Source organism: Egretta garzetta, unplaced genomic scaffold, assembly GCF_000687185.1.
Source record: "Egretta garzetta isolate BGI_Z169 unplaced genomic scaffold, ASM68718v1 scaffold651, whole genome shotgun sequence".
Classification (NCBI taxonomy): Eukaryota; Metazoa; Chordata; class Aves; order Pelecaniformes; family Ardeidae; genus Egretta; species Egretta garzetta.
In genome coordinates, this window is record NW_009258491.1 from 1 (window position 1) to 26,878 (window position 26,878).

Sequence of the window (26,878 nt, forward strand, 5' to 3'; positions counted from 1 at the left end):
CTGTCAGCCCTCCCCGCCTCCCCTCCCCTTTTTTGGACAGGGGGTGGCTGGGAGCTCCGCAGGCTGTGTTTATTTTGGGGAGCATCCAGGATCCAAGCTGAAACTGGGTTTCTGCCTGATGCAGTGTCCAAGCCTTATCCTCCTCCCCAGTTAAATCAGACCTGAGCCTGTGAACCTGCCCGACTGTCCAAGCAGCAGACGACGCTGGCTGCTGCCTCCTGGCAGGGTGGCGATACCACTGGCTGCCCACTAGGGCTGTCTAAGCATGGAAAGGAGTTAAAATTTAATAACCATTAAGAATACTTAGTGCTTGCTTACTTCTTTTACTCCAAGCCAGTAGCCAGGTAAGTATTTGCTGTTTGGAGTTGTACAAGATTTCACTTTATCACTAGGCTAGAAAACGGCCCCAGGCTAATCAGACTGGAATCAAAGAACAGACTATCCCAGCGTGGACCTAAAACTTTCTCCTGCTCATGTCACTGCCAATGTCCTGGACATTCTGCACGTTCTGTTTCAGCCTTGTGTTGGTTTAGATGCAGTTCCTATGGCGACCCATCATCCACACCCCCACTTTAAAGGACTGCTGGCTCTCAGTGGTTCATTATCGGCTGCGCCGGTCTGCATTTGCCCGTCAGTCGAGTATTTTGTAAACAGGAGGATTTATTATACAAAACACACTTTTAGGTTAAACACAGTCCCAGCATTTTAAATATTTACAACCATCACCAGTCTTCTGGCGTAACTTCCACCTAGCAGCCTATCACTGTGAGCAGGTAATTGATAAAGATACCTGTTAGAGGCTCAGTACTGACCATGCAAGAAGCTGGGGCGCTGGCGCTTGCCGGGGTCAGTCTCCACGGCGGTTGGAGTCTAGTTTGATAACATATCGTTAAGACAACAGCCAGTCTGTGCGTCCTTCAGAAGCGTATTTACCACATCGTAGAACTTGTTGTCGTAAGCCAGCCTGTAGTACGTGTAGGTATCTTCACAGTAAGCCAGCAATTTCTTCAGGTTTTTCAGCGCAGCGTCAGTAGGTGGGTGGTGTTTAACTCTGAAAGAATTGTGTGTATAATTGAAACAAGGCTTCGCAGACGACGACTGTAAGACTATCGTGCTACAGAACTGTAAGAGCTACAGTTCTTAGAGAAGCTGTGCTCAACACGCACGTTGCCTCTCTTGGGTGTTCTTTTTGCTCTGATTTGTTTTTTAAAAAGATTTGCTCTGACAGCCCTAAGGCACCCTTATCCAGCTCAGTAAAATGGGCAGGCCCAGTGTTACTTCCACAATATGCTTAAGAAACCGAACGCAGACCTCCAGTCCCTATACCCTACACGTTATCACATCAAAGTTTGTAACAGTTCTAGGACTTGGATGCTATCATCAAACACGCAGTTGCTCCTCTGAAGCAGCCTGTGGCAAAAGTAAGTTGCAATCCGACCATAGGACTACTTACTTCTTCGCAATCTCCTCAAACATGCTCGGCTTCAGTGGTCGTTGTTGTTTAAATTCTTCCAAGTAAGTGAAGTCTCCCTTGGTGATCACTTGTTGATATAGAACTTCAGCCCAATCTGGAACAAACTCATAGGCCTCGGCCACAATAGCCGCCTGCAGGGAGACCAGATGCTGGAATTACTGAGCAGGAAGAGTTTTATTCTTGCACAGAAACATTCCAATGCTTAGAGTACTTAAAAATATTCCAGGGCTTCTGTTTGGCCCATCTCTTGATGCTGTTCATGAGAGCAGCTACGTCACAGGCAACAAGGGCAACAAAATACTGCAAATAATTTTCCTTAACCCCTTAACAAGACGCCAGAGGGGGGGTTGTTCGCTCTCTATTTAAAAAGCCCTTTTCTAATTTTCAAGCTTTCAAAATGAGGGATGCCAATGCAGATTGGATTTCAGGGCTCCAGTGTAGCTTCACAGCAGCATGAGAGCTGCTGGGTAGCCAGGTCCTGGCTGCACGACGGTAGCAAGGCAGCAAGGACTGCTCAAAGCCATCAGCCCGCAGCGGGATCGGCAGCAGTAATGGTGGGTTAACAGTCACGGGACCTGGCAGCCACGTGGAAGAGCGAGCATTGTGCTCACGGGAGCAGAGTGCGTCGGTACCTGCTGTGGGAAACGATCGTTTTCAGAAAAAAAACAGCCGAGGAAGCCAAGCTTACCTGGTAGAATCTAGGCAAGGCCATGATGGAGTCCATCAGGTTCTGTCTGCTCAGGTTGATCAGCATCGTGCTCTGACCAGTGTTGAGAAAATGCAGCTGGAGGGTTATCAGCTTTGTTAGCCGACTGCAGCGCAAGGACTGGCGGACGCACGAGTCCTGTGCAATAAATCAAAGACAAACGCTGAAGTGTGTTTCTAGAGGAAAGCAATAAATACTGCTGAGAGCAACAATGAGGTCAGAGTTGCCTAGTGTTTATCTTTTAGATCACTGCAGTTTTGTCATTGATCATGTTCCATTGGTTTTAAATGAAGCTTCGCTCACCACAAACAGTACTTCCGTCATAATCACGCCGGTTTTTAAACACCCTTTGTATTGTTCTATTCTTGCTCGTTAAGCTCACAGTCACTCCTCTAAAACCGAACTGCAACCCTAGAGGCGCTGCTCTTTGATACGGCAGTGCTGAGCCTGCTGGGATGCTGCTGAGCTGCCAGAGCAAGAGACTCCTTTGCTCCTTTTCCGCTGGGACGGGGTTCTGCACACCCTCCCTGGGGCAGCTTTGTTCTCCCAGATCAGCTCACTCCCTATGTGCTTCCAATGCTGCACAGAAGTCACACAATTCCACCTCGTTTTACCTTAGAATAACTTTCTGCTGCATCAATAAAGAGAGTCAGAGCTTTCATCAGCAGTTTCTTTAGATTTGCAACATCCTGAAGAGACTCCTCTGAAATGGGGGAAAAAAAAAGAATAACCTATTATTTATAAAGGTGACAAAGTAAGTTACAAAAATACCTCCCGGTACCGAGTCTGTCCCTAGTGTGTTTCAGACAGCAACAAAAGACTAAAAAAAAAAAAGTTTGTATTAAAAAGGTGTGAAGGAATGGTGATGCCTGTTCAGTTAATGGACCAAAGCTCTTGGTGGAACCTAGTGAAGCCACTGAAAAAGAAATCCAAATCACACATTCGCAGTAGATATGAGCACTGACTGTTCCCAGATGAATTCAGAAAACCGTTTGGCATAGCTTCCATTCCGGGTGCCGTTCGGGTGCTGGCTGACTGCTCCGCAGTGAGACCCCTCTGTGCTCCCCAGCGTTCTCCCAGCTGCACAGAACTCACTCAGTTTAGGTGCTAACAAGTTACCTCGCACAAACACAAACCCCCCAGCACTTTGTATAAAAAACCACTGTGTCACAACCTATTAAAGTGAGGAAAACAGGCACATGCCCTTACCCCCTCCCAGGCATGGCACCACAGGAACGTTGTATTTGGTGAAAGCCAAAATCCTCAACTCTTTGGGAAGCACCGGAGCAGCCAGATACACCGCGAAGTGCACCAATACCCCGAGCCTCGCAGGCAGGACGAGGACAGTGGCACCTTAATGGGTGTTACCAGGGCAAGGCAGGCAGTCAGAACAGCATCTACCCACCCGGCCTTCCTCCTTAAACAAACCCGCCTGCCTCTCTTGGGTGTGCAGTTTCCACTCACCCCAGGGCTGAGACTCAATGAGTTTCAGCTGTATGCAAGCAGCAGCCTCATGATTCTCTCCGATTTCTCGACACATGCTGAAGCAAAGGGCTATCATGTTGTGCTTCTCACTGTCCCCTGGGCGACAACGCTTGATGTAATCCAGCAGAGCTGTCTTCAATGTCCCGCTCTGGTCAGATGGAGGAATATCAGATCAAGATTTGAAGAGCATTTTTTTTGATTCACATTTCAGTACCCAGAAGCAAAACTCTTCCGGTACAATTTTCCAAAAAGCGATCATTACACTTTGAGGTTTCTCCGTACTATTTTAAGACACAGTGGTAATATTGTACCTGGGCTTAACAACGTGATGTCAGGTAAATAAACACCTATGTGTTTATTTACATACAAGTGTCGAAACTGACATTTGTTTACGACGACATTACAAGAAAGCTATAAATATTTATGATTTTTAAAAACCCAGGAAACATTAACTGGAAATAAACCCAAAGCAGGACATGAAAACTCTGAAGTGATACTCCCAAGCTTGAAGTTTCAGTGCTGCTCTAGTTGCAGTACTGAACTAATTAGAACAAACTTCTTAAACTAAAACCAGAATAAAGCCCAGAATTAACTTATTACTATGAACTCGAGTAACACTTCCTACACTCCAGTAACGGAAATCCCCCGACAATTCCACCTTGCTGTGTAAATATCAGCTTCTGATGTAGCCACACGGTTCTCAAAGTTTTCTCCCCTCTGTCCCCCTCCACCTACTGGGTCTAACTTCTTCCTCATCAGCACTTCGAAGTAGTGTTTCTCATGCAGCAGCTCAAATATGTAGGTCATTTCATTGTACCTGCCGATTCCAGTGAGAAGGCGAACCTGTGGGAATACCAGCGTAAGTGGGAAGCCCAAAGAGAGCAGCAAAGCAGTCAGTGCCACGGCAGGGAGCAGGCCGTGTCAGGCCAGGGTGCTGCGCCAGCCCAGCCAGCCACAGGGCTCAGTGGGTTGCCTTAGGCAGGCGGATACTCCCCGAGAGCCACAGAGGTATTATTTTTAAACCAACCTAACTGCATCTTTTTTACTGTGAGGTGAAAGGACATGATTTTACCAAACAAAAATACGCAGTGAAGCTTTTAGCAGTGACAGCGTTATCTTGGGCATGTCTCAGACTCCAGGAGTCCTGTTGAGGCAGGACTTAAGGATGCATGACAGCCCGGTAACACACATCATGGCATTTCACCAGCAGCTGAATTACTTTGACATCCCCGTTCTGATTTACTACACCGTTGCCACCTCACCACTCCACTATCTCCACCTCTATTTTTCCAGAGAAATCTTGTAAGAGCTTCTGTGACATAAAAATCATCACCTGTGCACGTCAGACCAAACACCCACTTTTAGCCTCTAGGGACAGGCAGGACAAGACCAGTCAACCAGAGGTGAAAGACTGCTCCGTTCCACCACCCACCTACGCCCCTGCACTGCTCACAGGCAAAGGTATGGTCACGGAAACCTTCGTACAGCATCTGGGCAGCCACAGAGGGCATCAAAGACCCGTACCACAAGTCCGTACTCTTCATGAGGTGCCAAATGTTCATCTGTGAGAAGCCGTGCTGCTTGGAGGACTCTGGTGATTCCTTCCATGTGGCAAGTCAAGCTAAAGCAGTTATGGGCCAAAATCAGCAATTCTGTAACTGAAGAATAGAAGAACTCAGGTATGTCAGTTAATAAGCTGGGGAAGTTAATTACCATGCCTCTCTCCAAAAGCAATGCCATCTCCACAGAGGATACACAACCCTTCCAGTTGCAAACAGCGGAAGTGGATTAGAAAGTCGAGCTGTTACGGTTCTGTCCTCTGCAATTTTAAGAAGTAACAGTTTCTGTAACAGTGTGCATTCAGTCTGGCTTCTCAGTCTGGGGGGGTTTGGATCATTTTCTGAAACGCTGTTTTATTCCACACACAAAACTTCCAATCGCCTCCACCAAAAGCTGACTGACGCGCATGCAATAGCACACCAGCACCCCACCGGTACCAGTCAGCTCTCCATTTGAAAGAGGAAGGCCACAAGTTTTGCATCTGGGCTTGAAAAAATCATTCAGAAATTCCAAACGCTAAACCAATGGGTTAAACCCACACATCTTCGCACGTCCCACGTCCCATGGAAGGCCTGGTCTAACACTGCACAGCAGTCGTGACACAGTGGAGCCCCAGACCGCGCTCTCAGCATCGCGCACCTCACCTCAGAGAAGCAGCAGCGTGGTCTGAACTGGTACACCGGGCATTTAAAAACGCAGATTTTGAAAAGAAGACAGTTAATGACATAAACCTAAGCAACATATTTTGGAACAAACCAGTTATACCTCTGCCTGTGAAAGGTACTCTGGCAGAGATCCCGTTCAAGGAGAGGTAGAGTCCTCCAGCACAATTTGGTAATTCCCAACATTGATTCCTCAGGGTCTTTTCCTTCCTTTAGTTGGCCATACATGAAAATACTAATATTCCCCCTTATATCGCGTAACCAGACAAAATAAGGGGTAAGTTAAGATCTGACAATAGGACAAATGTGTTAGGGACATAAAGATTACACGCAACATAATATTTTTAATTACTTATTTTCTCACAAAGGTTTTCCAAATTTCCAGCATTACAGCTGGATTCTAACGGAACATTCTCAGCATCAACTTCAGCCACGCTTCTGCAGAACGTGTTCTAGGAGGTGCTCTTTGCTCACCACTCTGGACAAAACAGCGTTGGCTGTTCTGCCACGTTAATACTCACGAGACAACTCACGCTAACACCTCACCCTCATTTGCTTTCCTCAGAGATGAACTGCCCATAATAAATCTTTTTTTTAAAAAAACAGTCTAAACCAGCAGCTTGCCGCTGGTTAGCAGTGGCAAAACGGTACCAAAGTACCGTGGCTGTGTTTTATAAACTCAATGCAACACCTTCATGGTATATAAAGCTGTAAAGCGTAAAACAGACTTTAGTAACAAAAGATCCAGAAAGTCAGTTTAACACATGGATAAAGAAAGCAATTTCTCATTGTGATTAATAGGAAGAAAGTCACAACGCCCTCCCCTCTGTCACACAGAACTGCAGAAGTTCAGGTAACTCACTGACTGCATTTCCCAGCTGTTGCCACAAAAAAAAATAAATTTGTGATTTGTTTGGAACGTAAAGCCAAGCAACACTTAAGCAACATGCTCATATACTGCACACACACTCAGCTCTGTTAATCTAACATCTAATTTGACATCAGGAAGAGATGCTTCCATCAGCATTCAAAGAATAAAATTCTTTGTGATGCGATTTTAAACCAAGTAAGGCTGTGTTTAGCAATGCACTAGTTACATCAAGAAGCATTGGCCATTTACTTACTGCATGACAGTTCCCCACATGGTACAGAGGAAATCTTATCCAATAACTTCATGCCAACCAATGTATGATCCTGGCACAGCTTAGCAAGCTGTAGGAATGCCTGACTCTCAGCTGCTGGGTTCAAAACGTGTTTCTGTCCTGTGTCCACACAGAGAGAGAGTTATGTCACGAGTGCTAATTGTTCAGGAGAGATGAGCTACGGTAACAGAAAAAAACCCAAACAAACCAATAGAACTTCATCCAGACGGACCTGGGACTTGGAACTACAATTCTAAAGATACTTTTGACCTTACTGATTAAATTTAAGAATCGGATCCTTCTTCTTTGCCAGTGCAATTCAATGAAATCCTACTGAACAACTGCATTGCTACTCTAATTACACCTATAATTTCACAAACCAGCAGGTTGCTGCCGCTCCTCTTCCTTGCACAACACAATTCTAACCCATCCCTTGCAGTGGCTCTGGTCCATACTCTTCTAGGAACCACTTCAACTCATGAACTCAACAGAGAATCTCTTCTGGATTTGTCTTCTACTGGGCTAGTAAGTGGACTCTTCTGAAGGAGGCGCGCCACAACATCCAAGCTAACCAAGTGAACTGGTGCCAGGGGAGCAGCAAGAGTGAGGGGGAGCAGAGCAGAAGACAGTAGGAGCAGAGGAGAGCACCCCCAGACTCAAGATCTCCATCCAACAGCTCATTGTTTCTCATGGAACTTTGTTGTTAATGTTGTGGCAAAGTAGAAGTTACTCAAATAGAAAAGCTCCCAAACTCCTGCTGTTTTGAGGAATATCTCTCATTTCACAAAGTATAAAAAAAAAAAAAAAAAAAAAAGAAGGAAAAATCCTCTGGCCATGCTTTTCACAAAGAAATTAGTATGAGTCTTTCCATGTCACATGATGTGGGGCTGCAAAGATCATGATTACAAACCCCAAACCACCCTTTTTTTTAACAACCATTAAATGTACATCCATTAAAAATTAAACCCTAACTACTGCAACACCACAGTGGACACAAAAGTAACTAAAACCAGACATTTGTATAAAACCTCACGCAAGGTGTACAAGGTTTACAAACCTTATGCAAGAGCTGCCCAAACATAACTGAGCATAATTAGCACTCAAATATCTCGAGAGCGAGGACTGGTTTTCAGATACACAAATACCACATTTACAAACCAAAAACGCTAAAAGACAAGATCAAGGCTCTTTACCACCTTTCCCTTCTGAAGATGCCAATAATTCCTGCACAATTTCCTCAGCCACTAGCTCTGCCACGGTTTCAGGCTGGAGACCCTGTGTGGTGACGAAGGCCTGAGCTTTCCTGCATCTGTCCGGCTGATGGGACGACAGAATTGCTCGAAGCACTTTTTCAGGGTCGTGGGCTGACATTTCACTGTAGGAGCAGTTCAATTCCTAAGAAACAAAACATACACTTAGAAGATTCTACACAGCCAAAATTCCAGTCCCGAACACATATTGCCTTGCAGTACATCTTAATGATGAGCTGATGTAAGAGGGGAGTGCTGGAGAAGCAGACAAAACTCAGTTCCCAAAAACACAAAGATGCTCTGTCCTTGTGTCAGTTAACAGTGCCTCCATCCGTGGATCTTCGATATCGATGTTCTCCAGATCAGGGTGGCATGTAGGCACTTTGTATTTGAAGTTTAATACTCACAGAGCTGTCGCCATGGGCAGAGAGGCTTTCCTGAACCAAATATAAGCCTTAACACCTAAAATACCTAGAAGAAAGACGGGAATATTTCCTCCCAAATGAAGAATTGTGGTTTACTGCCTAAATTTTACTTACAAAGTTCCTTTTCCTCTTCTCTACATACCACACACTCCCAGTGAAAAAGATATACTGGTTTTTACATTTGCTACGTTTGGAAGAGGATTTGGTGAGGCTGTGTAAATGCTCTGCTGTAACATACTTCAACTTTACAAATTTATAAATTAACGGAAGAACGTACCTCATAAAGACAACTATCAACTCTTAATTCAAAAGTAGGGACATCCAGCTTCAGGCTAGAAGTATATGGGTATAAAGGGGGACAAGCCAGTTATATGACGACTTCCTAGTAGCTCAAACCTAAAGCACTTGCTCAGAATATTTGAGACATGAAAAATTCTGTAGGAGAATCTAAGAACCTCTGCGATAAAGACAACACTAATATTTTCAGCACATGCGCTGCTGGCTTTATTCAGAAAAAACTAACGCTACCTTCCAACAATAGGGACCAAGTGCCATGGAAAGGGGTTCTGTACCCTGAAAGAAGCATGCAGCAGCACCCCCTGGAGCAGGAGAGGTGGGCTGCTGGCAGTCACGAAGGTCAAGAGCAGAGAGGCAGCAAACAACAATCTGCTACTTCTCCCATCACTGTCTGGGTCAAACCACTTGGAACTTATTAGCCACGCCACTGAGCAGCCTCTGGGTAAAGAGCTGGCACCGTGTGGAGCCTGCAGAGCACTTCTACGCTAAAACTTCTAAGGCGGCTGCTATCTCTTCGTCTACTTCTGGGTCGGCGTCGATTATGAAGGCATCCCACAACAAAGGCCTAAAGCAAAGTGCTAGATGAACAACATATGCCTGGAAGATTATAAAGAAGGCACATCAAAGAGACACAGGATGAAATCTGGCTTCGTGGAGTCAGAGGTAGGGGCCTGGGGAGTCTGGGAGTTGGGTTCATTTCAACACTTCATGCCTATGAAGCATCTGGCCATTTTTCCACACAAAGGCTTGGGAATTTCACCCTCTGAAGATTGTTTCAGGCACCTGATGCGTACTTTCACCACTCTATCCTTTCCTCCACAAACTTTCACAGCACAGCTTGATACAAACCACGTGTTTCTTCAGTAATGTTACTGGAGACATACCTTAGAAAGTTCATATAAACAGAGAACCTGTCTGCAGTAGTTTCTCCCATGGACACATTCATCTATGAGAGCCTTCAGACTGATAACAACCTGATCATCTGGAGAGGGAGCCGCAATGTGTGTCCAGTCTTCTAAGCTTGATGCTGGAAACAAAAATAGTATAAATTCCTTTCTCATGAAGATGGGTTAACACCAACAAGCCTTATACTTGCAGCAAGACCCCAAAAATCTGTAGCAAATACATAATACTTTCTCAGTCTTTGAACACTGAACTCTTGATACCTGTGATTTTTCTTTAAGTTTTAGGGTACAAATAATGTGACAGAACATAAATGAGCGAAAATATCCACAATATCTCAGACGTAAAATTCTTAAGCATAAGAGAGCGTAAGGGGTCAGCAGTCTTTCTGACGGCTTAGGCTTCATTTATTCTCTTCTATTAAGCTTCATACATGTTAGTATTAGAAAGTAATGTTCCAGTTGACACCTTTCTCATTCAGACTTCGTAAATATGCAGAGAGTACTTTATATATAAACATTATCAGCCTTGCTATCAAATAAGAAAGACTAAAACCTTTATAGCGTACAAAGAATTCAGAGGAAATATCAATTAAAGCATTTTATTTTTAATTAAACACACTCAAAATTTACTAGCGTGTGTACTGCAAAAGCAGGAACATAGACAAAGTTCAGTGCTACATTACCGGAACAGAATTGTGAACTATAAAAAATGAAGAGTTAAGAGACTACAGAAACTGTACAGAAACACCCTGGCTGAAGCACACACAAGCAATGTATATTGCAAGGCCTCAAATTCCTCTCACTAGAGGATTTCTGAACCAAGGAGATAACCCGCTGCCAGAAAGAGCTTATTACCCGCAGGAATGTTGGAGGAAATGAACACTGCAACAAAAGCAGAAGAGTCCAGTGGAACCCCAACAACGGCCAGTGTTACTCACCACTCGGGACTCTGCCTTGCTGAGATGCGCTGCTTTCAGAGGTCTTCTCTCTTGCTACAAGGAGAGTCTGAATATCTGTGTGTAATTTGTCTAGATCAGCCTCCCCGGCAGCCAGCGCTCTGCAGTGCAATACCACTGAAACATCTCTGTTGTAGAAATGGAAATACTGACAAACACGGCTGGCTTCATGCACGCTTCCTTCATCGAGGAGGCATCCGACCAGAAACTTGAGTGATTCCTCCTCATCGTTAGTCAAGGTCTGTTGAGACTCTCTGAATGCAAGACCCTCTAGCTTTAAGTACTTTGGTGTGTTCAGAGCAGGTAGCTTTGAAAAGGAGAACTCCTTAGCTAAGTTATCAAAGGTAAGATCCCTGTTCACTACAACCTGGGAGGAAAATCTCGACTTGCCTGACCCTTCATCCGTGGACAATGTTTGTTGCGCGATGCGACAAATCCAGATCTGCTTCTCTATTTCTTCTAATTTGTGCAGTGACACCGAGTCACTCTTGGCTAGCCAATGGCCAGCTAGGGTAAGCAACAAATGCCTCTCCATAATGCTGATTATCTTCTCATGAGCTAACGATTCAAATACTGTGTTTGCCTGATTAAAAAAAAAATCAGATGCAGCTTTGCTGGAGATTGAATTTTTCATGAAGTTATCATTACATTTTTTCCAGAATTCAATTCTTGTCTGGTTTTGATGCCACTGTCCGATGTCTCTTAAATGATGTAGATCTCTTAGAACCTGCAAAATTCACAAAGGTCTTAAATAACTGCCTTTCCAAAAAAGAAAAATCATACTGGATGGCTAGAATACTGAAAAATTGAATTTAGATTCAGTGTCTCAATATGCAACAAACCCATCTATTTTTCTCATGGAATAAAAGTGATTCTATAGCAAGTAAAACCAGTAAGAGAATAAGGAAAGCTACACTGCCCTTTTCAGCTCAGCTACACTGCCCTTTTCAGCTCAGCACTTACAGGCAACTTGTTTGTTGTACTTGCATTTAAAATAAAAAGTGATTTGAAAAAAAAATTTGTGCTTCAGGAAGACTGAGAAGTAACATTCTCACTCCTGTCAGTAACAGGAGCATTAAGAGGTAAATAGCATTATTTAACTGTACTGTACCTCTTGGGTAACTACGTTGTCCACGGGCAATTCAGCTAGCGCTGCTACCTCCCGAGCCAGTGAGAACATTCCTTTCCCTTGTAGCTGCTCCAGAATTGATCTGCACTCGCTCTGAAACGTCTCCATATTGTAACTGGTTAGGATGGAGCGATTAATTGATATGGAGGAACTCTTCAGGGTCTCACTGAGCGCACAGAGTTTCTTCACGTAAGGGCCTGTTTTAAAACCGCATAAACAATTAAAGGCAGCTGGTTTTTAAACCTGAGGAAATTCTGCTACTTATTTCAGCATACAACCCTGCCAGAGAAGGAGGACAGATTTTGCACTCTAAAGCTTTCATGGGACTGAAAATAAGCTCTAAATCCATAACTAAAATGCTTCTGTAGATAATCTGCGCACTCCTCATCAACACTTGCACGTAATCATTCTCCCAAACAAGACTCACACACACAGTGACATTTTCACCACTGCAATTCACCATAAGGTTATATAAACTCTTATACAAAAATAAACCAGAATGAATATGCTTAAAGTAAACATTTTCAGTCACTCCAGAAACATTGTACGTGGTCTTGGGAGTGAAGCGGTAATATCATCCAAGAGGGGAAGCTGTATTTACCGTCAAGTAGAAGGTTATCTGCTGCAGCAAACAGCTGTAAGAGCTTTCCTAACTCATATTCCGTTCTACATTGCTGCATCATCAATTCCAGAAGAGCCAATGCTTGTGATTCCAACCACTGCACGGGTAATTCTGAAGCTGCTGGTTCATCTTCAGTTTTAAGCTGTGTAGATAAAGGTTTTTAAGTGTTGGGTTTTATTTTTGCAAATATATTCTGCCTTCTGGTGGGTGCACCAGATCTACCTCCTCTAAGAGACAATGAACTGCTGTTCCCAAGGGGGCACTGATCCATCACTGATGTTTGACTTGGATCTGAAAGTAGTAAATTTTATGACAGGGTGGCCACCAATTACTTCTGATAATCAGGGGAGAGATAAAAGATTAAAGAAGCATCAGAAATGGATAGATAAAATAAATGGCTAGATTAATAGCTCTTGTCATACAGCTGTATACTTCATAAGTATATCCACTCCGTGTGTGGCACACAGGAAAGGAAACTGAGCGAGCCTTAACTTGAATTGCAGGAAGGAAAGCCACTGCTGACATGGAATGTCAGTTACCAAGATACTCAGGGAACTAGAAAATTGTGATGGAAAGGAAAGGAAAGAACTGAAATGATTTGTGAAAACATCTGTATGTGACAAACAAGGAACACTGCATGAAAACACTTTGGTCCTCTTAAAACCAACTGCTAAACTGGTGTTTTAATCCAAGTGTGTAATTCAGTTCACTGCATCATTTTCAAAGAAAAGTCTAGACAGCTACCAAAACTAAAGCAATCTCACAGACTTTTTCAGGAGCTTTGAAACATACTCAGAAAAGTTGTCTTCCTTAGATAGATTTTCCCTGTAAGTCACTGGTTTATCAGCTCAGTCTTGACTTGCCCTGGTCAAAGGAGAATGGAGAATATCCCACGCTTGCTCACCACAAATAATTCAGTTTACCAACAGCGGTCCTAACCTGAGTCAATGCCCACCTTCAAGCAGCAAACTGCTCACACAAGAAGGATAACATCTTATTTCAATCTGCCCATAGCAACTTCAAACGATTTAGAAAAATGCACTGCAGGCTTTGAATTGTCAAAAACATTTTTCCATCAACTGCCAGCAATAAAAAGAATCTGCTGAAACCTACTGCTTCACAAATCAGCTCCTAGATTGTTCTAAGCACTCCCTTTTTCATTATTTGCATGTATGACATCAGATGCCTATCACATTCTAATAGGGAAGATAAAGGCAAAGACAATTAAGAGAAAATGGATTTGCTTACTTTTGTGAGACTTTCCTGAAACTTGTCCAGTTTGGTTTTAGCTTTGTTGTATTTTTTACAGTTCATACATAGTTCATACATCTCCAGTATATACAGTAAAGGGGAATCCTTTAAGACACAAAAATAGGTTATAATTCTTTCCTAAAGGTACCTCAATAAATGTAGAATTTGTCTTCCTCAGGATGAGAACAATAAAGTTGTCATTTATTAAAATGACATGCAAGGTTGATGTATGATCTCCAAGTTTCTAATAATTGGAAGAACTTCCATGTAAAGATTTTCTTACTTGACTGGGATCTTCAGTGGATTACACCCAGCTTATCTAGGCCACAAATAATGAGAAGAGGAGGAATCTATGGGCCATCTCCTCACTGAGATGATTTCAGATACCACTAAAAAGACATGATCTTACCTTTAAAAAGAGCTGGAAGCCATTTAGAAGTGTTTTACTCTTTTGCTTTCTTAAAAAGACTTTCCAGATAACTGATAGGTCATGAAGATCCCATTCGTGATTTTCCGCTGAGCTTTCAATATGCTTTGTTGCTTCAGCTCTGGTAGCATCATCCACAGTAGTAATTATCCAAACACAGAGACAATGAATAATGTTTGCATCCTGTCAAATGACCAAAATGATGGTTTTATAATAACCAGAGACAAACATCACCTAGTTGGCCAAACGTGTCATATTATTCACAATTACTACGAAAACTGAGGGGAAAAAAAAAATAAAGTCAATGAATGCAACATACGTATCTATCATTTAACATAACGATGCACAACCATCACTTTTTTGTTACTTACTCCTCTAAAAGATAACTAACATCATCAATACTCACTGGGGAACACGCTGCTAAAACACTCAGAATGGGAGCATGCTCTCTCAGTCCTTCAGTCAAGAGGTAACGCGAAGGGGTGGAGTTCCCCTGACATTGAAAAAGGATTTGAAAGAGACTATCTGCACATTTGCTCTTGAGCACACCGGCAGCACTGTTTTCAGGACTCCCTGCATCAGGACACAAAAAAGGTAACTTCTCCAACGCCAGCATCAAGTGATCTTGTAAAACGGGAGTGAAATCTTGAAGGATAGAAATGACCTAGGAAAACAGAACCAAAAGCATCTATACAGAACAAGATCCAAAGAGAATGAGGGGGCAGAAGGACTGAAGCATTAAATACACAGAAAAGACAAATAAAACATTCTTCAAATTCGATTTTTTACAACATTTTTTGAGACCTATAGAGGAAGAAGTGTTCTGTAGGTGTGAATTATTCTAATAAAATACTGAAGCTCATCCCTTTACATGAAGCTAAAATGCCTCCTAGAGACACTTGGTTTTGTCACATCTCTTTTACTGCTAAGGGCATATCATGAAAAGCGTCAGGTTAGTTGCAGATGTGTAATTATGTATTTTTCTTTTCAAGAAAAGAACAAAAAGATCCAGGTTAAAATCCAAGGCCTGCTAAGTATCATCGTACCTGGAATTCTCCAGTTAGCTTCCTCACATTACTTTTCCCAACTTGTTTTTCATGTTTACATATTGGTAATATTTTATTATTTTTTAAATTACTTTCAAAACCAAAAATGGAAAATTTCGATTCTCAAAAGCTTAAATATCTCTACACAAAAAATCAATGTAAGTTTTGAAAGGACAGATTAGTGGCTTTATAAAAACTTCCATTGAACATATGGTAACTCTCCAATAAAAAACCCAGTAACTAAATGATTTTAAATTAAACTCACAAACAGTCTGAGTATGTTATAATTTTAACTAAATTTAAAATGAAAATTAAGTCCCTTCTCAGCAAATACTTCGCTTCAAAGAGACCCCCAAATCACTGCTCTCTGAAAACTGTTTTCTCCACTAATGATTAATAACATCACATAAGACTTCTCAAACAGGGAACTTTTTTCCTAATCTTCTCCTTTCATAGGTAGCTGCCACGTTCTTAGAAGCAGATTATTGTATCTGCTGAACAGTCAGCTCCCTCCTTTGTCTTGTGTTAGCGTTTCACAGGGAGGGAGGGAAAAGTAGAAAAGTTGGGAAAAGCAGCTATACGGGAAGGGCTATCATAATGAGAGGATACTGAGCATCCCGAGACAAGTTCTACCTCCTGGGAACTGATGAGGCTTCAATTTTATGTTGGTTTTTCTTTTTTGAACATCACAGACAACGAACATTCTTGATAAGCTCTTATCTTCGTTTAAAATCATACACAGATCGCTTACCTCGTCTGGCTGGTAGCTGTACAGCTGGGTTTGGATGATGAACTGCAGCCAGTCGTTGGATTTGGCACATTCCTTCAGGTAAGATGTACTCAGTCCGATATTATGGAGTTTACAGAACTGCATTACCAAAGACCACTGCTTTCTAGACTCACTAGACGTCCTGCATGGAATTTAAAGAGCTTCAGCTGTAACAAACTGGTATTTATCCCAGATGTATAACGTATAAACTCATCACATGCCCTGAGATCCACTGCCTGCAAATGGCAACCCCAGCACTTCCCTTGACTTCACTACCCATTAGGTCACATTCCACTGTGGGACCTTCCATACTGCTCCCTGCGGACGCTCCCAGCCAGGCAGGTACATTGTCCTGTCTTGACAATGTAGGCTTTGAAAAGAAGTCAACAACCTTCACTCCTAAGCGTGCTGCAAGAGCTCTGTGTCACAGGGCGCCTAACACGCTGCCTGCGCTTCCTTGTTCTTGCCAATATGCATCCATTACCTCCACTACTTGAAATGCCAAGTCTAGATTCTAAATTCAGATATTGGTGTTCAGTTTACTGCCATAAAACGCACATGGATCTCTTCAATATCATCTGAATACAGGAATGGTAAAATTCAGTGCTCAATCTCAATTTGCCAGCATAAGCCTTTAATCATGTTTTACTCACTTCTTTAGTCCTTGATGCTCAACTGCATGCCAAAAGGCTTCTTCTAAGGAGGTAAGAACTTCTGCTGCTGCTGCTTTTTCACCATCAGCCAATTTTGTTAACTTTCCAACTGTTTAAAAGAACACATTACTATTTCTGAGATGCTATTTGGGATTAGGGTAATATTTTCAAAAGTACCAGAAGCAACAAGCAGAACAAATCCTATTAATGTGAATGTTTCAATAACTACACCACGTCTGGCACCAAAGTGGCTACATGATTTTTGAATGAACATGAATTTTTGAAAATAATTTCAACTTTCAAATCACATAACTTTTTATTTTTTAAATAAGCTCTACCTATAGTTTAAAATAACATGTATGTTTTTAGAATGATCAGGAAAATATAAATAAATGCCAGTACTTTCCTAGCTGGGACAAAAAGACACCTGCAGAGCTATGGTTAGAAATTCAACTTTCTAAAGTTATTCCTAGGTTATTTAATTTCCTTACAGCTTTGAACATCTAATTTCACTGCAGCTGTAGGAGTTTTCAAGTACGAAAGAGAAAAGAGTCTCAGTAATATCCCGTTGTTTAATTCTCTAGCTGTATTATTACAGCATTAGGCTGATCCTTACTAAATAATACACTGAGCCTTCGGCAGCTGTTGAACAGCGTCTATTAGATACTCCCGCGATTCTGGCTGCACGTCATATTACAGCCTTCCTGCCTTATGTGGTATGGTTCAAAATTCACCTTCAGGTTCAAAATGCACCTTCAGAAGCAGGAATAAAAGAAGAGCAAAATTCAAAGGATAGGATGTTTTTCCTGCATTCCTGAGAAGTTAGGCACCATCCTTCAATCTATCTCTGCTTCTCTTCCCAATAAATACATGGTACCCTACTCTAAACCAAACAAAAGACACCCTTACCCAAAGATTCTCTTATTTGATTGTAGTGAGATTCTTCATTTCTAGTTCTGTAACTGAAAATTATGTTTGCAACTTTAATATCGACCCTGAGTTTGAGGCTGTCGAGACCGAGCAATTCTAAAAAACAGACACAGGCTGCTCCTACTGAGGGCACACTGAAGAAAGAAAGAGCTAAAATATAAGCTTCATTTCCTGCTTGCTGAATCCTGAAACAAAAAGAACACCTGTTAATACACCCGATTTTTAAACAATTTTCAAACACAAATATTCCCCATGTAAACAAGCAGCTTTGAGGTTTACTAAACTCCCAGACTTTATCAGCATGAAAGATATTTACAAAGCAAAAGTTTCATCTTTATAAAACAAAGGAGGTATGAGAATAAAGCCTCACGCATGATAAGCGCAGAGTTTGCAAGTCAATAAACTTTTAATAAAAACCAAAAGCCAATGCATTTGATATTGTAATTAACAAAAAACACCTGTCAGCAGTTTTAGTGCACAAGGTCCCATGGCAGAGTTTACAATCCAAGCACCGTAGCATCAAGAACCTGACACTGATCTGCGGCTTGCTCTAAGCAAAGAAGGTACCCTAAGGGGTTCTGCAGTGGCTGGTGCCTTGGTCAGCTGGAATTTTTCCAGGGTAGCACCTGAAAAAATCACGCATGTTTGACTGCCTTTTAAACCACTAAGTACTTCAGTCTACATTAATGTATGCTTTCCTTTTTGCCCAAATCTTAGCTGTTCACACAAGAGAAACTGATTTGTATAGAAATGATGAAAAGAAACAAATAGTGACTAATACACAAACAAGGTGTTCTAGGAACAGTGATTTGTTTTGATGTAACCCCTACTAATTTTGAATAAACTTAATAGTAAATTTAATATATTCAAGTAAGATGTACAATTTGACTGTTTCTTTTTGAACACATGATTTTGAAGCTTCAGCCAGAAAATGTAATTCCTTCAATCTCCAGGACATTATTTCTCTTATTAATTTAACTAAAGAAGTGTCATCCTTAGGAAATGTTAAAGAGAAAGGGCATCTGATCTAGAGGCTCAGGTCCCTAGAAGAAAAGCCCACCTGTGTTTTATATGACTGGAACGTTTTTCATTCCTTGCTTTCATTGTGCAGATTTTATTTAGGTAATTCAAAATCAAATTCACCTTCTTTTAGGTGGTATTTTATTTCTATCCTACTCGATGCAAGACTGAATAGACCCCTAGGACACCTAAAATGTCAAGTAATGCAATGCACACCCCTTATTTGCTGTTGGGGAGGATTAATGCTACTACATGTGGTAGATGGTAACTTCAAAAGAACTATCCAACTGTCATTTCCGAGAAGACTTACAACTGTTTGGGGGATTTGCTCTTTACTAACTGCTGGACCAAAAATGTACCAAAAGCAAATGATGGACGTCCGTGGTGCAAATAGTACAAAAAATCCAGTCGTTCCATTATAGCATATTTGTTCACCAGTTCAGGGGATGAAAAATGAGGAAAGTCACTTGATGCATCTAGAAAGAATATCATCATTTTTATGAGCTGATAAACAGTTGAATTACACACAGAAAATGGCTTTCAGCCACAAAGCATGAGACGACAAGCAAATACCTCTCCTCTTGTTCTAATTCAAATCTCAGCATACCCAAGGCCCACTGAAATTCCAATTCTCATCGTAAAATCAGAACTCCAGAACACTTCTTAGGGCCTCAACTTGCTTTTAAAAGAAAATACTGTTTTTCTATCTCATTATACATTTAGAAAAAATTCCATGTGCAAAGAGCTTAATGGGAAAAGGTAACCTTTTAATTTCAACCCAAAATTTTAGTAAATTACACTTTTTTTTTTATAGAAGAAATGGCCTTTTGAATAAGTTTATCTGCCAAATCATTCCACTGGAAGGTATTTTATCCTAGGTGCTCAGGCTAGAACAGCGTGAAAAGCTTGAAAGTAACATACCTGACACAGCAAGAGTATTTGTTGACTGCCAGCCAAATAATTTAGTGGGATCAAAGGGCACTAATGACTGAAAGATTAAAAACAAAATATATTGAGACAGCTTAAGATTTGCACATCAGACCAGACTATAGAATATTTAGGGAGCTACAGTAGCAGACAGTCAGGAATGGCCTGTGCTGCCATCAAGCAGTGCAGTTCTCTCTCAAAGGTACACATTTACCTACTCCGTAGGATCAGAACACAAACAAGTGCAAGGAAAGGTAAGCCCTTCCTTTTCCTTTGGTCTAAGGAAACAGGGAAATACATGCCTAAGTATTTTGCTGAACTGTGATCTTAGCAAAGTTAACGCTTTCCTAATAATGAATAATTCACAGCATTTCTTCCAACTCTCAGTTTATCTCGTACCACAGATCTGAAGTAAAAGGCATTTGCCCAGAATTGTGTCATGACATTCCATGAGGTACTATTCTCTAATTCTAAATTTCAATTTCCCTTAGGCAATTAAAGACATTTTAATTTTTGTAATACTAAACAACCCGCCCACTGAACACTGTAAGAATATCACTTCTCTGACACTCCAGGACCGCTGAAGCTAAACACTGCAGATGTCTTTACATGTCTGGGGGGGCAGACTCACAACATTTAGATACCATTTTAAAAAACTGTTCAGAATGAAGCTATAAACTACTGCTCCAAAGTAAGGATTCCAACATATGCTCCTCACCCTCCAGGCTTTAGCTGAAAATAGGCTTCTCTTAGTTTACTTTTGTTCTTCCAAAAAACACTACTGAGAAGCATTTTGTGTACCTGAACAAGATGGTAAAGAGAGATGTCAGGTGGCAAAATTCCATGAGAAGTACACGGGGGAAAGAGAGCAGCTTTGAGTTTGGGGTAAGGAGTCAATGCCATTTTTAAGAGCTGTGGATCAACTTTCTTTAGAGGTTTTTCCACATCTTCATTCTGAAGAACCTACATTGCAAGGAAGCAAAATTATTTCATTGGGAAGAAGAAACTGCATTAAGATAATAATAAAACAATCTTTGAATGAGCCAAACAAACTGCTTCATGGGAATTTGACATATAGTGACAACACAGAAGGCATCATTTCCTCCTGTAAAATACCTTTAAGTTATATTAGACATTTCTTCAGCGGTACCTGATGTTGTAGGTTACTGTGCTATGTATCAAAAAGCTACCTGTACTAATAAATTCTGTCCCAACACGCGGTTTACTGAACATTTTTCTTTTAAAAGTATAATTGTTTATAATGTGCTTTTTGATCTCTATAGCACAATGCAACGGGTTAACACAATGTAACCAGTAAGTTTTTGATATGTGTCCAGATTTTCAGCCTTTAAAAATAAGAATAGGGAAGCTGGATAACATCTGTACAGATCCAAGCAGAAGAGCCGTCCAGTTACCCATTGCTTCATTTACTTAAAAACTACAAATGACCACAAAAGGGGATAGCTGCCTAACAAATACAGGCACACTATTTTAAGTTTACTGTAACCTTTAGGAAGGAGTTAAATACTCCAACTCACAGCTGCTGTGCCTTCTATTGCTAAACCAGGTAACCTCAAAACCAGATTTTTATATGGTAATAAATTATATGATGGCATTAGTGTTTTTATTTTTATTAGCATACTCCTCTGAGTTTTCAACACCATGCAAGGACTTCTCCAGAAGCTTATTAATAATTTGTTGCACACAGTACCTGATCAATACCTCCAGGTGCATACATTGTAGTAGCAAGTGCTAATAGCGTACGTCCTTCCAGCAGCATGCTACTCACACTGGCTTGATTACTAGGAATCAGGATCTGAGCATTTGCTAGACTAGCCTGAAAAATCATCTTTGGATCTGAAAAGAAAAAAAGTGAGATTTAATTTCATGCAAAACCAGTATTAAAACATTAAATCATGCATTAAAACTGTTCAATGAAAAATATTGAATTTTCCATTTTTTGTTGTAAATAATGATTTTTCTCAATTTACTTATAAATACAGATAAGCTGTTCTAAATTTTACCAAGCTTTCCCCCATTTCAAACCATGGTTTTACCTACAGAGATTGATTTGGATTGAGTCTCACTGTTTAGCATTGTACTGGTTCAATTCTTTATCCTATACTGATCACGCTTGCTGAAAAAGCTCCACTGGGCTTATTTTTATCATTTGTTAACGTGTGACTCTACAAAAGATGAAATGTTTTAAAAAAAGTGAAAAGAGTTAAGGGCACAAATTCTACTGATTTTCAATGACAATAACAAAAAAAAGCAAACACATAATCCAAGGGGCAGAGAAGTCAAAATGCACCCCAAGAACCAGAGGAAGCTTTAATAGTATATGCATTCTGTTATGAATTCTTCTGGTCAACCTGTTGGGACTATGATCAAACTGGAGGCAACGACGGATCATACACAAACCAATTCTGACGTATCTACAGCCTCCAAATCTTTACGTACAGTTTAAGCAGGAATTATAATCCACATTTTAGCGATGAGGAACTGATGCACTTATAAATTATTTGCCATGGCCAAAAAAAAAAGCTTGCAGCAGAGCAGAGAATTAAAGCCAGCTGTGCCAAATACTCCACCAAGCATCAACTTTGGACCACCTCTTGAACGAGGCCAGACTCCTACCTCGTGGATTACTGGCAACCCCTCGACACTGCACGAGGAACTCGAACCAGGGATGCGCTTCATGCAATTCCTTGTAATCCAAAATAGGGCAATTCGAAGGAGTTAAACTGGAAACAAGATGAGTAGCAGCACAGTGAAAATACAGTATTGTAACCCTCCTCTGCCCCAATATAACACTGCATTAAAAATTACGAGCATCTGACTTGGTGTTTCAGTGCCTCGTTTCATCCATTCTTACCAGAGAGTCAAATCACATCACCCTTCTTGCTTCAAAATACAGCAGGAAACCTAACACACTGCCCCACAGCTTTTCATTAAATGCCACTGTCGTGACCCAAGTAGTCTTTCTTGCCAGACAGGAAGGGTCGTGGAAAACTCTTACTGCCAACTATTAAAATTGTGTTTCATTATTTAAATCTGCATGAGATTTGAGGGATGAAAAGCATTCATACCTGTAGTAGTCTAAGTAAGTGTATAACAGATACTGCAAATTATGTTCTAAACAGTGACGGACGAAACGAGCATGGAAGTCCAAACCACTTGCAGCACTGTGCTTTGGCACAGGGTGAGGATTTTGCAGTACTCCCCCAAGGTAAGACAGTCTTTGGAGCAGAAGTTCAAAATCTTCCAACTCAGAACAGACAAAAATTCCATTTCTATCAGAAAAAGAGAAAAAGCATAAGCACTGATTAGGCAGTTATCTCTTTAACAAGTTCTGAAGGGTTTTTTCATTTAAAAATTACAACGCAGACCTTTCCTTCTAGGGGATTACTCCACTACTGAGGCAAACACAACATGCCAACATCTGTTTGATAGTGCTCAAACAATACCCCAGCTACCACAGTTCACTGCAGAGAATGAGGAGTGAAATGCTATGTGCTTAGAATTTTCTCCCTTGCATAGGCATTGGGAATGTAATCACTATGAAAGAGCCAAGGGCTGATAGAGGATTTCTGTTGCTCTCGTGTTTCTTACTGGTTTTAGATAAGAGAAAGCGCAAGTACAAGACTAAAATTAATTAATTAATGGATTTGTGCTGTTTCAAAAAAGGGCACTAAATACAACATAGAAGTTAATACATACCAAAGATTTTGTTAACAAGTACCTCTGTAACTGTCTGATTTTGGCTTCACATAAGATAGAAAGTTAGCTTAAAGCATTAAGGGCACATACCTAGCCAGCTTGTTTAATATATCATTTCTCATATAGCTACTACATAACATGTTCCAGTCGATAATGTCTGCAGTAAGAGGGGGCCAGTTAGCTTGTCCACACAAAGTCCGGTTGGGCTCAGATTCTTCAATCCATGAACAAATGTTGAGCCAATCATGCTGGGCTGTCAAGTGCATCCAAAGAACCTCAGGATTACACGTCTTGAGTTCTGTGTTTCAAGAAGGCAAACTGATGAAACCAGCACAAACAAACACTGCTTGGGGAAATAGTGACATTTCTTTATACACGTACACATTGTTAATGTGTACATTAACATGTGTGAGGAATGGTTGCAAATACGATGCTGAGATTAAGTATGCTGTTACAGCTTCTTAGAGCTTTACCTTGGAAAAGCTGAATGTAACACTACAGTGTAATGAGCTTCACAGAACACAGCAGAGTATGACATTTACAGCGAGTGGCCATGCGTTAGACAAGTCCCTTTCAGCCAGCTCCAAATTATTCTCTACAGCCAAAACACAGATCCTTGCCAGAACACAATAGGATGAAAACACATTGTTTACCCATTTTCACTGACAAAAAATAAGTGACCTACTGTGGTAGCACACACCTTTAGTTATATCAATGCCACTCCCACACAATTGCAATATACTACGTCAGACAGGTTTTTAATTCACAATTTCTCCTAAGTCCTTAGTAGCAGAATACTTGCCTTGGCGTGGTTTTCGGGGGAGAAGAATCATTTCCTGCACAGGCTCGTCCCACCACCGAGCCCAGTTAAACATCACTCTGACTCTCCTGTTGTGAGCCTGCTGCCTATCACAATTCAACAAGGAGTCTAGAACAGCGGTGTGTCTGGAGAAGTCTTGGTCCTTTCGCCAGTTCTTGAAACTGCAATGAAGTATTGCATTAGGACGTTCCCTAGAACTCTTTTAAAAAACTGTCCACACTCTAAGAGATGATGATGAAAAGGTCAACGAATTTTGCTAGTGTGTTCTGAAGAGAGTTCTGGAAGTGGTAGAGGGACTTAGTTCAGCTAAAAGTTTCAGAGTGCATATGAGAGCAATGAGCAAAGAATTACCTCATTTTTCCAAAACTGATGTAGCAAATGGTAAGTATCGTAACAATTTTACAATTATTTAACTGTAAAATGATTTTTCTAGGTCACTTTAGTTTGCTATATTTTGGATATCATATATCAAAACCAGAGCAAACATTCCATCTGAACACATTTCATTTGATTAATAATTCTAACAACATAATTTGATATTAAAATACTTAATTTATGGTGATGATGACATGAATAGAAAACCTCTGTTACACTGACGACAGCACGTCATGACTCAGTCTGGAAAGAACATGACAGCAATTGTTGCGTTAATGAGAAAAGTAATCAGCTCCCACACTGACCCTTATTTCTGCAAGTGAAGACCAGTGTGAAATTAATGAAATTACAGAAGCCTGTATTTGTTGGTGCAGCAAATCATACGGAATGTAGAAGACAGCATATTTTAAATCATATTAACATTATTAATTAATAGCTAAAACCAATAACCCACATTACCTGGAAAGAGACTGAATCTCTCTCTTTTCTTGGAAGGATTCCGAGTACAAGCTTTCAACCTGATGCACAAAGTCTATCATTTTCTTCTCTTTTTCAGAAAAATAATTTTCTTCTTGTAAAGTTTTCACCTTTAATTAAAATTGAAGTATTACTTCCAATTACAACTGTTATCTACTTTATATTAAATTGTAAATGATGCTCCAACTGTAAAGACTTAAGCAACTGTAGGAAAAAATGCTGGATACACTGAAGTTACAAGAAGGCCAGGACTTCATACTGTGTGCAAGCAGATGAGGACTAGATCAGAGCCAGAACAAAGAAATGACATTTTAACCCACTTTTACTTTAACTGCAAGTACAAAAGAACACAGGCATGTCAGTGACATGTTTCAGCAACTACATGGCAAGGATGCAGGACAAAACTTGTTTGTTCTTATTCTGAAAGTGTGTTCAATATAATGCTTTCTCGTGCAGAAATACACATCAGGCTTCAGACCTGAGAACGCCAGCTAGACAAAAAAAGCCTTTTCTACACTTACCAACAAATCTCGCACATGTTTATCAACTGTGTAGAAGCATATCTTATGCAATTCCTCCTTCGCATCAAAGCCCTAACAAAAGAGGAGATACTCATTGTATGCAAACTGTACAAACGCAGCTGGTCATTGATGGAATAAACGCACCGCCTTCCTTTCCAAACCACACGACCTTGTACAAGCATGTTTGTGATACTCGCTTCATCACTCACTAGAGATCTCATAATAACCCAGTGATCTGCGTCATGTCTCCAGCATGCCTGGATGTAAAATGTGCACCCTTTAATACCTGACTTGCCAGGATCACCTTTACACTTCACTGATCATGACATTGGTCAATACACATTCATAAATAATAATCAATTTTCACTGTAATATATGTATGTGGCATAGGCCATGCATCCATAACACACCTAAACGCTCCCCATACTCTTAGCAGTCATTTATTTCGTTAGTCATAAAGAAGTATTCATTATTATCAGCATGCTTAATGAACACCTCTCACCATATTTCTTAAAAGTTCTGATGCCTCTCTGGTATTGTCCTTCAGGAGACAGTCATAGACCAGGTTCAAACCTCTCTGAATAAATTCTTGAAGACATTGAGCAGGATGCTGATGCATTCGGAAGAAGGTCTGGGCCTCTGGCATTTTGTTGCTTAAGATGGCCTCAGCAATGACTTCCTAAAAGAGGGAAAAAAAAAAAAGGAACACACTGATCTCAGTAATCTTCAGTGTTATTATCTTTATAATCCCTATATGGATTTTTTCCCCAATAGTTTAAAGACATTTCCACATTAATAATTTCCTTAAATAGATTTAATAAGAACAGTAAAACATGGATTACTCATATTCACCTCTGGTGTCAGTTTTTCCCACATGTGGCTTTCTTCTAATACAGGTAGGTCTTCATCCAGATCACGTCCTGTGTGTACCGTATTTATTTGTGGTTGAGGATATTTTCTCAGAAATTTTCTAAGTTTAATAATGTAATCAGTTAAAATATCTGCACTCTTCTGCAGGAATTCATCAGGTTCTGTCAAAAGCATGCAAGATACCAGTTAAATAAAAATGAACAATAGAGCATTTTTAATGCTTAGCAACGTTGAATGCATTCTCCTGACTAATAAACAGAACACACCTCAGAGGAAAGAGCGCATCAGCTCTGTACTGCAGGGTGGCCTGTACGGGTACTGGTACTGTGCACCGCTATCAGCACACTGTCAGGATACAGTCACAATCCTACCACTGCTCCAGAGAGGACCCTCTGTCCTCACTGTTGTGTTTTCCCCTTCAGGGACAATTAAATGAGAACTGAAATTTTGTATTAATCC

The 26,878-nt window shown here is 40.9% G+C and overlaps 1 protein-coding gene across 9 annotated transcripts in view; it reads right to left on the bottom strand.

Annotated features, from left to right (window-relative positions):
• Positions 1 to 6: 6 nt before the first annotated feature.
• SPG11 (SPG11 vesicle trafficking associated, spatacsin) overlaps positions 7 to 26,878 on the bottom strand; it is a 35,409-nt gene continuing 8,537 nt past the window's right edge. For 3 of the 9 annotated variants that reach the window (XM_035901025.1, XM_035901058.1, XM_035901069.1), the window contains 31 exons: positions 26,402 to 26,580; positions 26,052 to 26,228; positions 25,550 to 25,621; positions 25,011 to 25,138; positions 24,159 to 24,337; positions 23,447 to 23,654; positions 22,726 to 22,929; positions 22,274 to 22,380; positions 21,348 to 21,493; positions 20,438 to 20,599; positions 19,631 to 19,697; positions 19,020 to 19,185; positions 17,669 to 17,874; positions 16,760 to 16,868; positions 16,089 to 16,248; positions 14,698 to 14,955; positions 14,274 to 14,474; positions 13,862 to 13,969; positions 12,593 to 12,755; positions 11,974 to 12,188; positions 10,845 to 11,589; positions 9,886 to 10,028; positions 8,223 to 8,424; positions 7,012 to 7,149; positions 5,151 to 5,323; positions 4,401 to 4,508; positions 3,645 to 3,813; positions 2,795 to 2,883; positions 2,163 to 2,318; positions 1,454 to 1,605; positions 7 to 1,051 (listed from right to left, as the gene is read on the bottom strand). In XM_035901025.1, the coding sequence (XP_035756918.1) occupies positions 871 to 1,051; positions 1,454 to 1,605; positions 2,163 to 2,318; positions 2,795 to 2,883; positions 3,645 to 3,813; positions 4,401 to 4,508; positions 5,151 to 5,323; positions 7,012 to 7,149; positions 8,223 to 8,424; positions 9,886 to 10,028; positions 10,845 to 11,589; positions 11,974 to 12,188; positions 12,593 to 12,755; positions 13,862 to 13,969; positions 14,274 to 14,474; positions 14,698 to 14,955; positions 16,089 to 16,248; positions 16,760 to 16,868; positions 17,669 to 17,874; positions 19,020 to 19,185; positions 19,631 to 19,697; positions 20,438 to 20,599; positions 21,348 to 21,493; positions 22,274 to 22,380; positions 22,726 to 22,929; positions 23,447 to 23,654; positions 24,159 to 24,337; positions 25,011 to 25,138; positions 25,550 to 25,621; positions 26,052 to 26,228; positions 26,402 to 26,580 (5,471 nt within the window). In that variant the 3' untranslated portion in view covers positions 7 to 870. Of the gene's footprint in view, positions 1,052 to 1,453; positions 1,606 to 2,162; positions 2,319 to 2,794; positions 2,884 to 3,644; positions 3,814 to 4,400; positions 4,509 to 5,150; positions 5,485 to 7,011; positions 7,150 to 8,222; positions 8,425 to 9,885; positions 10,029 to 10,844; positions 11,590 to 11,973; positions 12,189 to 12,592; positions 12,756 to 13,861; positions 13,970 to 14,273; positions 14,475 to 14,697; positions 14,956 to 16,088; positions 16,249 to 16,759; positions 16,869 to 17,668; positions 17,875 to 19,019; positions 19,186 to 19,630; positions 19,698 to 20,437; positions 20,600 to 21,347; positions 21,494 to 22,273; positions 22,381 to 22,725; positions 22,930 to 23,446; positions 23,655 to 24,158; positions 24,338 to 25,010; positions 25,139 to 25,549; positions 25,622 to 26,051; positions 26,229 to 26,401; positions 26,581 to 26,878 lie in introns of those variants that run through there. The other 6 variants (XM_009645344.2, XM_035901030.1, XM_035901034.1 and 3 more) reach the window with 6 other exon arrangements.